General features: G+C 36.5%; 1 protein-coding gene across 1 annotated transcript; it reads left to right on the top strand.

Annotated features, from left to right (window-relative positions):
* Window positions 1-466: 466 nt before the first annotated feature.
* On the top strand, window positions 467-10,916 carry LOC18032910 (non-lysosomal glucosylceramidase). The gene is made up of 18 exons (XM_006420805.2): window positions 467-1,180; window positions 2,130-2,240; window positions 2,416-2,472; window positions 2,600-2,676; window positions 2,768-2,867; window positions 3,514-3,587; window positions 4,598-4,698; window positions 4,786-4,889; window positions 5,482-5,535; window positions 5,644-5,699; window positions 5,813-5,851; window positions 7,263-7,404; window positions 7,633-7,817; window positions 7,955-8,022; window positions 8,182-8,254; window positions 9,010-9,071; window positions 9,161-10,388; window positions 10,491-10,916. Exons 1-18 carry the CDS (start codon window positions 1,100-1,102, stop codon window positions 10,747-10,749), a joined length of 2,871 nt encoding a protein of 956 aa, XP_006420868.1. The 5' UTR covers window positions 467-1,099; the 3' UTR covers window positions 10,750-10,916.
* The last annotated feature ends 528 nt before the right edge of the window (window positions 10,917-11,444 follow it).

An 11,444-nucleotide genomic window follows, 5' to 3' on the forward strand; every position in this document is an offset into this window, starting at 1 on the left:
TTTATAACGCCTTATAAATTATATTAAAATCGCGGCGGAATTGTAACCTGACATCATTTCATTTCTTTTTAAAGCAAATCTTCAGCTACAATATTTGCAAATATATTAAGTCTTTTAGATTTCTTTCGTCTGTGAACATATATATCAATATATGGGAGAAATCTGTGGTGTAATTATGGTACTGTATTATAGTTGTACCCAGTCATTAGATGTTAATAGACTCCACCAATCTAAGTACATCCAACGATTGGATGTAACTGTAGCACGGTATCACAGTTGCACCGCAGTCTGATCCCAATATATATATGTGTATATATGGATAAATAGTAAATTTTATATTTACACGTCAGAAACAAAAAAAAAAGCGAAAAAAAAGAAAAAAAAAAGCCCCACTACATAGAGCTGAGAGCAACAAACCACACGCATCAATAATTTCAGAAAATGAAAACACAAAAAAAATAAAAATAAATAAATAACCAAAAAGCGAAAGCCAACGCTGCTTGCTTACGCAAGCTTTTCTGAATTTATGGCGCTCTCTCTCTTCTCTCTTTCTTTCTCCGACTAGAAAATTAAAAGCTCTCGTAGTCGTGGACAGAGTCACAGAGACAACAAACTCAAATTATACAAATTATAGGAAATTTACAAAAAGAAATAGAAATTATCAGACTTTTGCAAACTACTCCACCTGGCGATCCCCGTCACCCGTCACTGCATCAGTTTACGCATACAGGCGGCTGATCCGTCCACGCGTCACGCCATCACTTTTCTCCCTTTTTTTATCAAATCAACTCCCGAGAAGACTTATATTAATTTATTTTATTTGTTAACAAATTCGATTCCCCAGATTTGTGATCCGATACTTTCACATTTGTTATTCTTTAGACTCCTCATCCGGTGGAGTCGACGACACCGATATTTCTTTTGTTTTTAGCTTAAGCGAAGGCGAAGGGAAGCGAAGCTATCTTTGAAGACAAGCTGGTTCTGGTTTTTGCTTGGCTTAGATTCTGATTTTAAATTTTGCTTACAGTTAAAGGAAGAACGTGTTTTAAATTTGAGTGTAGAAAGGAGGATATTTTGGTAAAATTTGTCGACAACAATTATGGTTAGTGGAAATTTGTTTCACTGTAGAAAGCATTCGTGGCCTCCTGAAGAATACGTCGGCCGAGCCACTTTGCAACTGGTAAGTTCTTGCTAGCTTTTCACTTGCAATTCTTTTTTGTTTTTGTACTTTGTTTTTTTTTTATTATTAGAATTTTCCGGTACCTTTTTTTTTTTGTTTTTTTCCTATTTTGAAATTGCTGATTCTATCATAATCACTTGCGATTATTTCGTTTTGTGTTAAGACTTTGACTTTTGAGGTTCAAAGTTTTTGAATATTTGATCCTGTTCTGTGTATAAAGCTTAGAATAAAATGAATAAGTCTGTTTTCCAGATTCCCTTCCGGTTTAGGCTAGAACGAAATTTGTGGCTAAACTGGATAGTGATGATGTTTTAGATGAGACAGAATGATGAATTTTTCCGGTATACAAATCCAAAATTCGTTACAAAATATTATGACTGGTAGTTGATGGGACATCTGTTTTGTTTATAAGTGATATTTGTTTTGTGATCATTCAAGGTAATTAAGTTTTCGTTTAGTCGGACATGGAGATTTACTTGTGGGCTAGTAGGAAAAGAGAAGAGGGAGTGATCTTGTTGAAAAAAGCAAGTGAAGCTGGATAGAGAAGCATGTAGGGGGGAGGGGACCATTTTCCTTGATTGGTTTTAAGATTATGAGAGGAAATGAAATGGGAAGGATAAGTAATTTTGTAAATCCCCTCCCTCCCAAAAAAAAAAAAAAAAAACCCAGTCATTAAATGAATGGGTGTTAGGGATCAAGAGATAAGTCTGGTTAAAGGTACTAAATTAAGTTAGTTTCTATTCATTACCTCCTTAGGGGACACCAAATACTATCAGGTAGCAAGCTTCTTCTTTGGCTATTATCAATTGAACTAATAGAAGGAAGTATGTGGCCTTGTCTCTTCTCTTCTTCCCTTATCCTTCATTTCGCATTGCTTCCCTCCTTGCAAGCTTTGTATTGGTTTCCAGTTTTGTTTGAACTAATGTTTTGACTTGCACTTTTTCTGCAGCTTGATTTTGATAGTGCTGCCCCACCTGAGCAAGCTTGGAGAAGGAGATTGAACAGCCATGCTAATATTCTCAAAGAATTTAGTGTTACTTTTATGGAAGCAATTAAAATGGTAAATGCTATGTTGTTATACTTATTGATTGATTCAAGAGGCATGCAGTTCTACTGTTATATCGCTTCTGCAAGATCTATCACTATTTTTCTTTATTGTGTCCTTTTCTTTGTTTAAGATATATGTTCGCTTGCCTGATTTACATATTCTGATTTGTGTGTAAATATACATGTAGGTTCGACTTGGTATACGGCTATGGTCCTATGTCAGGGAAGAGGCATCACATGGAAGGGTAATGCTCTTAATTTCCTTGATGTTGCAATTAGAGTATTTTACTCTTAATAACATACGAAAAGTGAATGAATTATCCAAATGAAGCTTGATTGCTAATTTGAACTATGACTCCTTGTTCTGTGTAGAAAGCACCTATTGATCCTTTCACCCGAATAAGCTGTAAGCCATCGGCGTCACAGGGGGTGCCTCTGGGAGGAATGGGGTACGTAGTTGACCATTGCTATCGTTTAAGTTTTTCTACTGTCGAATCTTATTATATATCTGAATTTCATCAACCTCTGTTCGTGTCACAGGAGTGGTAGCATATCGAGAGGTTTCAGGGGCGAATTCAGGCAATGGCAGATTGTTCCTGGTACATGTGAACCTTCACCTGTCATGGCCAATCAGTTTTCTGTAAAGATCTTCTCTTACACTTATTATCTGCCTGCTCTATTATTTTTTTTAAAACAAATAAGCTATTTTATCAAACATGTATGCTTGTTTGTGGTGATATTTTCTGATGGATGTCCCTTCTCTCGTGGGGTTTGTGTGCGCGTGCGTGTGGGCGCGTGGGCTTGCGGGCGCGTGGCCTTGCGGGCGTGGTAGGATTGTTTGTTTGGGGCTTGAATAGTGTTCAATTCCATCTAGAATGTAGGATTTCGGAAAAGGTGACAAATGCATGCTTGACAAATCAAACTGAGCTTCTCCAAACTACTAGTTTTATTGAAACAACTTTGAAAAAGAAGAAAATAATAGATGGATGCTTGATAATTTCTTTAGAGATTCTTTGGTTGCTGTTTAATTCAAGATTCTAGGTTGCATGTAACTTTTTTGTGATCTAAACTTCATTGCCCATCATATATTTGCCTGTTATGCTTGAGTTATATTGTTCAGATGCATTTTCATGTGTTGCAACATGACATCTATGGGAAAGATTGGCTGTTAAATATCTTGTGCTCTATATGGTTGTATGTATCCGTTAAAATGGTACGATGCTGAAGAAGGTGGATTCTGAACAATGAATGTACTTTCAATGATATATATTATTGTGGAATTGCAGATTTTTATATCTCGAGATGGAGGAAATAAACATTATGCATCTGTTTTGGCACCGGGCCAGCATGAAGGCTTAGGGTAAGGGGAAAAATTTAATTGAGTTTGGTTTTTCTCTTTCTGAAACACAATACACGTATTGGCAATCATATGTTCTGAGTTAGAAGTCTGTTGATAGATTAATAGAATAAAATATTATTTTAGCATCCACAACTGAAAGCCACAATCAAGCTTGTGGGATATTGCGTCGAATTAGCTTTGTATATGTTTTCTTGGTTTTTATACTCTCTGCTGGGAAAGAGAGATTCAGTGGGGTTTGTTTTCCTTGGCAAATTTGGAGATGGCTTTCATACTACTCTAGATGATCTTTAAGGGGATGGGGGTCCTTAATTTCTTCGGGTGCTGGTGGGAGATAACAGAGTTATTACAGTGAATTGTCTTGCTGAAAGAGTTGCAGCAGATGTCCCATAGGGGATTGAGAGCATCCCATTTTTGTCATGTCTTAGTGGTGAGGGAACCGTACAGCTTGTGGTGAGTGGATGTATTCTTAGATCTCCCATCTGAGAGAGGCACCTCGAGGTTGTCAGAAGTGTAACCATTTGACAATCCCTAAGGGGTTATTTCTTCTCTCCTTGCTCCTTGTTCCTCCGAGGAATTCATAGACTTCTTGTTTCCATTTGTAAGTTTGTTCTTCTGCACATGCTATTTTTCAAGCATTTCTTGAGCTAATAGTGTTAATTCTCTTTTGTGGCTATGCGCGTACTTCAGTGGATCAACTATTCATGCCAAATAATGTTGTTCACGTTTATTTTTATTTTTATTTACTTTTTAAACGAGGTTTGTCTATATTTAGATTGAACTTGTGCCTAAGGTCTATATTAATGAAAAATTAAAGATCTAGTTCATTGAGCTTACTTTCAATGAACATGAAAAATAAAAGACGAAAGTCTTTCATCATGTGAGTTGAATCAAAATTAATAAGTGGAGGCAGAATTTTTGTATGACATTGTTGCATCTATATGTAGCCTTTTATCTATGCTTCTTAGAAAAAATTGATGTCTGTTGTACTAATTTCACACATGCTCCATCAGAAAAGCTGGAGATCAGGGTATTGATTCTTGGGGCTGGAATCTTAGTGGTCAGCATTCAACCTACCATGCGTTATTCCCAAGGGCATGGACAATATATGATGGTATCATTTTCTTATCATACTTTCTGTTCAATGAGCATTCCTCTTGTCCTCTTCTTATTTATATGTATTCTACTTTTTGTATTGTAGGTGAACCTGACCCGGAATTGAAAATATCTTGTCGACAAATATCCCCTTTCATACCTCATAACTATAGAGATAGCAGTCTTCCCACTGCTGTTTTTGTCTACACGGTATGTTCATTCAAATTCTTAAATAAGATAGTCAAATGATGGCAATTTTTGGTATCTTCACAAGTCTTTTCTTAGAAATATATGGATCCAAGCTAGTGGGGTGTAACTAATTGTATATAATCAGAAGATTCCTGAATAGTTCCTTTGGTGAAGCAAGGAAATTCTGTCATCTGAAGTCATGGAATGAAAATTGTGTCCAGAATTTGTAACCAATGGTGGCATTTGGCACCATTTAGCTATTGGAAGTGGATTTTTTGTTTTCTGGCTCTGACAGAAATAAAGACAAATCTGTTAGTTGACCATAATTGTCAATCTCTTCCCCAGATCTAAAATGTCTTCATCTGCGCCATGTGGTGCTTGCTGACATGTAGTAGTTCTATGTTTTTGTGTCAGAATTTGAAATTGAGAGGTTGGTTACAGGGTGTCAGTTTATCATATATCTGTCCAGTTTTTGGCATTGCTACTTACACTAGTTCGGTGTCTGCTGATGTAGTTGATTCATTTGCTTTTTCTATTTTTACTTATATTTTCATTTGTTGCTACTTCTTTGATTAGTTTAATATCTGATCATTATTTCTTGTTGGGGATATAGTTGGTGAACACCGGGAAGGATAGGGCAAAAGTCAGCCTTCTTTTTACATGGGCGGTACGATTTTATCTTAATATCATATTTGTTGCATGTTACAAAATTGGAAAATATATATATATGTAGTCAATTCCTGGATATTCAGTCCTCTTTGTTTGTTATGCGCAGAATTCAATTGGAGGAATCTCACATTTGTCAGGAGATCATGTCAATGAACCCTTCTTGTGAGTAATATATTACCTATGTTCTCACTCTCTTTTTCTATTGAATAGCAAGGCTGCTTATTTCGTTAACTGTTTTGAATTTTGTATTAACTTTCCTCGCTTTTCTTTGGTAGAGGCGAGGATGGAGTCTCTGGTGTACTTCTACATCACAAGCAAGTCATCAAACCTTATTAGCTATATTTGACGGTTGGTTTGCATATTTCTCTTGGTCATTTCAGTGTTTTAAGACATGAAAGTGAAGGCGAGCATACTAACATCCTGCCTATCATTATCCTCTGATCTCTTCCTCCCATACATCTAGGCAAGAAAAGCATAACTATTTAAATTTCAAAAAAAAAAATCTTATCCAAGAAAAAGTAAAGAATGGGCATAAAAGAGAATATCTTTTGAGGTTCTTATGAGATGGGAATTTGCAAGTGTATTGTATGAAAATCGCAATATGCTCTAATGTTCTGTTTGTTTAGTTTATATTCTTACCTGCAGAATTTGTAGTTACATTCAAGGTAAGATCAATTAAGGCCTATCCCTCGCTTTCCGCCGCCCTAACCAAGGTGGTGGCAAAGGCAGCAGGGGGAAGTATGCCCAATATTGCTAGATCTGATCGCTTGATGTATTTATAAGTGGTCACTTCACCCCTTTAATTTATTTTTTCTTTTGAGATAAGAGAATTTGATCCAGGAATTTTTGGGTCTGTGGTGTCAAACAGGTAAACAGGGTTTTTTCCACTGTTTATTTGTTTTAAGGTTTGATTATAAAATGTTGGTAATCAACAAGTTTTCCATAAGGACTGCGTAATCGTTAGAAGCTTTCATACTCCAAATTCCTGTAGGATGAGGAAGAGAGAGATCCCCCCCTCCCCCCACTTTTTTCTCTGCTTCTTGTGGTTGTGTTGTATGTTCTCATTGTGGATGTCTTTTCTCATGTTGATTCATGTTTCTTAGATAATATATGATATAGATTCATTGCTTTGTCTGACATCAATTTCTTCCCTCAAAACTTTTTCAGTTCCTAGTCCCTTCTACCTGTTTAGACAGGCAAGTCCATTCTCATGAAATTTGATACTATCTGAGAAATTCCAGTGGTTGCAGTGTTTAGAAAATGACCTGAGGTGTGTAAAAATTGTATGCAGCCGTAGGATATGAAATTTTTAAGGAGTACAGGAACTACATTTCTAATGCAGTTTCCTTCTTCAAATATTTGTTTAGACCTTTTTGTTAGTCGTTTTTGCCCATGCTCATTTTTTCATTCTCAATATTAATCCTATCTTTTAGAAGGCTTTATTTATGGTTATATCTCAAGCGGTTCCACCCAAGCAATTTTTGTTTTAACTTTCTTCTTGGCTTTCTCTTCACCCCCCCCCCCCCCCCCCCTTCGAGTCCCGTAGTCTACAACTAATTCATGTTTATTTAACCACTTAGAATTTATTGTTTACTTCTTGTAATTTTGTGAATTTTTCATAAAAGTTACTCAAGCAAATTCCTCGACTTTAAGTTGTTGTCTTGGTTAAATTTTATCAAGCTGTTTAAACTTCTTTACTGACTGCATACTCTGATAATATTTCAGGACTGCAAGGGGGAATCCTCCTGTAACTTTTGCTGTAGCTGCATGTGAAACTCAAAATGTAAATGTCACCGTTCTGCCATGTTTTGGGCTATCAGAAGGGAGTTGTGTCACGGCGAAGGGTATGTGGGGTACGATGGTGCAGGTAAAGATTTCTTGCATTTTTTAGACTCCTAAATCCTACAAGGCATGTTTTGCGTTAGCATTTTGCTTAAATTAACCAATGGTCCATTTGGACCTGTGTACATTCACCTTACTGACTATGGTCATCCCTGTGGTAGTCTTCTTAACAAGTTGGTTATCAGGTATTAATTCACTAGGCATTGCTCATACCATACAATTTTAGTTAACGCATTTATGTTTGCATCTCAAGGATGGGCAATTTGATCGGGAGAATTTCAAATCTGGACCAAGCATGCCATCATCACCTGGAGAAGCACTCTGTGCTGCAGTTTCAGCTTCTGCATGGGTGGAACCTCATGGAAAGTGCACCGTTGCATTTGCTCTTGCTTGGTCATCACCAAAAGTAAAATTTTTAAAGGGGAGCTCATACCACAGGTAATATTCAGTTAATCCCTGTTTTATAAACTGTGCATAAAATGTTACATTTGATCATAATATAAAATGTATCTTGCCATATTTTCTGGTGTTTTACTGTTGATTTTTGTTTTTTTATTGTTCCCTCATCCTGGCAGGAGATACACGAAGTTCTATGGCACTTCTGAAGGGGCAGCTCAGGACTTGGTGCATGATGCTTTGATGAGTATGTACCTCTGGTTTGGATGTGTTTTATACTCAAATGTATTCTCTTTGTTAATTGCTTAAGTGTACTTGGATGATGATGATGATGATGATGAAAGTGTTTGCGGATTACTGTATTTCATGCAGGAACCTAACATAGCTTTTCGAAATCTTGATGCAGATTATAAGCGTTGGGAAGAAGATATTGAGAAATGGCAGAATCCAATCCTCAGGGATGATAGGCTTCCAGAATGGTAAATCTACATACAACTATAATAATCTTGTAATTACAACCATTTTGTTTGGTTTGGGAAAATGCTTTTGTATCAAGGGTCCTCTCAGTGCAAAGCTAATGAAGTCCTTCATACTTAAATGCCTGAAATTTTACTCTTTTAAATCAATTTTCGAAAACACTACCTCATCCTATCTTAAGCCTGAAAATGTATGTACATGATGCCTGTAATACACGCATTGATGTACATCATTCGAAGCTTGAATAGGTCTGTGGGTGTGCACATGTATGTTTCATATACATCTCCAAGAACAGGAGGTTGGAATGTCTTAACATTTTGGTTTTGTTGGCATTAATGCATGTCAATATCCTCTTTACAAAAGTTGCATTTTGGACCCTTGTATGTAGTTGATTTTCTACAATGGCTTTGGCTGTTTCGGCTACACTGTTATTGTTTGAAGTTTAAGCTTCCTTTTTTAATCTTAGAGTTTAAATGCAATAGTTGAGTCATCTATTACTTTAAGCTTATGCATGGAGTGATTACTTGACGTGGTATTGGAACCAGTTTAGCCAAGTAGTTTTTCTTTACTTGCCCAGTGTATTCATTAAATTCTTGTAATTTTTGTTTATGTTATGTAGCTGTAGTGTATCATCCACAAGCCTTGAAAGTGAATTTTTTTTTTGGGGGCCCTTAACCTTATGACGATTAAGTTTTTGGGTCACACTGTTACTTAACTCATGATAGTGATGAATCATGCCTGATCTTTTGGTGTGCAGGTATAAGTTCACATTATTTAACGAGCTCTACTTCTTGGTGGCTGGTGGAACAGTTTGGATTGGTAATCATTTGTACTAACTGCATTTTTCATATGTTTAATTTGGATTTTGGCCATAATGATAGCATTATGACTGCATTGAGTTTTTACAGATTCTCGTTTGCCAGCTCCAGACAAGAGAAACCATAGAAATGGAGAAAAGACAGATGTTAAAGGAACTGAAGCTGAAGTTAACTTAAGTGATGGTGCTCTTGTTAAGTATACTACAACTAGTGACTATTACAGCGAAGATGAATCAGTAGTTAATCATGAGGGAAGCAACATTTACTCCCAACATCATCCTATCACATTGCTTAATGAAGAAAATGACAGTGATGATGGTGGTCGGTTTCTGTACTTGGAAGGAGTAGAGTATGTCATGTGGTGTACATACGATGTGCACTTCTATGCATCTTTTGCTCTTCTTGAGTTGTTTCCAAAGATTGAACTCAATATTCAGCGGGACTTTGCAAAAGCTGTGTTGTCTGAGGATGGAAGAAAAGTAAAGTTCTTGGCAGAGGGTAACACAGGAATTCGTAAGCTTAGAGGAGCAGTTCCTCATGATTTGGGAACACATGACCCATGGAATGAAATGAATGCATATAATATACACGACACAAGCCAATGGAAGGATCTCAATCCAAAGTTTGTGCTTCAGGTTTATAGAGATTTTGCTGCAACTGGTGATATGTCATTTGGAGTTGATGTGTGGCCTGCTGTCCGTGCTGCAATGGAGTATATGGAGCAGTTTGATAGAGATGGTGATTGCCTAATTGAAAACGATGGGTTCCCTGACCAAACATATGATACTTGGACAGTGCATGGCGTAAGTGCATATTGTGGCTGCTTATGGCTTGCTGCACTACAAGCTGCTGCAGCAATGGCCCTTCAACTTGGTGACAAGCCTTTTGCTGAATACTGCAAAGGCAAATTTTTGAAGGCAAAATCAGTGTTTGAAGAAAAACTATGGAATGGTTCCTATTTTAATTATGATAGTGGTTCAAGCAGTAATAGTAAATCTATACAAACTGATCAGCTAGCAGGACAATGGTATACAGCATCTTCGGGCCTACCCTCGCTTTTTGATGAGGCTCAAATCAAAAGTACCCTCCAGAAAATTTTTGATTTCAATGTAATGAAAGTTAAAGGTGGTAGGATGGGTGCTGTAAATGGAATGCATCCAAATGGGAAAGTGGATGAGACTTGCATGCAGTCACGTGAAATATGGACAGGTGTAACGTATGGTGTGGCAGCTACCATGATCCTTGCTGGAATGGAGAAAGAGGCATTCACTACTGCCGAAGGCATCTTCACTGCAGGCTGGTCAGAAGAGGGCTATGGGTAAGTTCCTTGTAACACATGTTAAAAACTTATGGTATACATTTGATGGAGGTTAACACTGCATTACTCTATATTTATTCTTGTATTTTACATTATATGCAGATACTGGTTTCAGACCCCTGAGGCATGGACAATGGACGGCCACTTCCGGTCCCTTATATATATGAGGCCTCTCTCAATTTGGGGCATGCAGTGGGCGCTATCTATGCCTAAAACAGTTCTCCAGGCTCCTGAGATCAATATAATGGATAGAATAAGCATATCCCCTTCTGCTGCAGCAATATCGCACGAATTTGGAGTTAGAAAGATAGCAAACAAAGCAAAGTGTTTTGGAGCTGCTGTGTTTCATTGTTCATGCTAATTATCAAATGTAAGTGCCCCCCACCCCATCTTTGTAAAGATGTTAATTTGTTTGCTTCGTTGAACCCTCTTCCAGCTAAAAAGATAAAATGCCGGAAGAGGCTTTGAGGAAGTGTTTCTTTCATAGACAAGCAATAAAAACCAAGTTAATTCTGTAGCTTAAACTCATATGTGGATTCGTCCTTTCGTTGCTTTCGATTATTTGGTGTTTGGCTTGCATTGCTCCAAGCTAAAAAGCTCATGAATTGGTGCCAGATGAAATGTGAAAAAGTACAGATAGTTGAAAGTCGTGGGAGATTCAATTTATTAATAACTAGAAGGGGTAATTTTTAAAAACCTCCCCTGAAGTTTGAGGCTGTTGTAAGTAGATAGTGAAAATTATTTTATTTGTAAAAGATCCTCTACCGTTAGTTAAAATTTTCATTGACTAACTGTTGACTTTAAAAAGATAATATTACCTCCAATAATAGTTTACGTCAGTTAAAATTTCTTTAAAATCTTAAAAAAAAAAAAAATTACAAACTTAAAAAAAATTATATTTTATATCAAATAATTAAGATTTGTAATTTTATTACAAACTTTAAAAAATTACATTTTTATATCAAATAATTAAGATTTGTAATTTTATTATAAACTTAAAAAAAAAGTTTACGTCAGTTAAAATTTTTTTTAAATCTTAAAAAAATTAAAATTACA

The sequence above is a fragment of the Citrus clementina genome, unplaced genomic scaffold, assembly GCF_000493195.1.
Source record: "Citrus clementina cultivar Clemenules unplaced genomic scaffold, Citrus_clementina_v1.0 scaffold_9, whole genome shotgun sequence".
In the NCBI taxonomy this organism is placed as follows: domain Eukaryota; kingdom Viridiplantae; phylum Streptophyta; class Magnoliopsida; order Sapindales; family Rutaceae; genus Citrus; species Citrus x clementina.

Bases quoted from the DNA above. Each gene is read 5' to 3' on its own strand.
- LOC18032910 (XM_006420805.2), top strand. From the start codon at position 1,100: ATGGTTAGTGGAAATTTGTTTCACTGTAGAAAGCATTCGTGGCCTCCT. The intron at 2,677-2,767 runs GTACGTAGTTGA...TTCGTGTCACAG, and splicing joins GTGCCTCTGGGAGGAATGGG to GAGTGGTAGCATATCGAGAG. The intron at 5,536-5,643 runs GTACGATTTTAT...TGTTATGCGCAG, and splicing joins GCCTTCTTTTTACATGGGCG to AATTCAATTGGAGGAATCTC.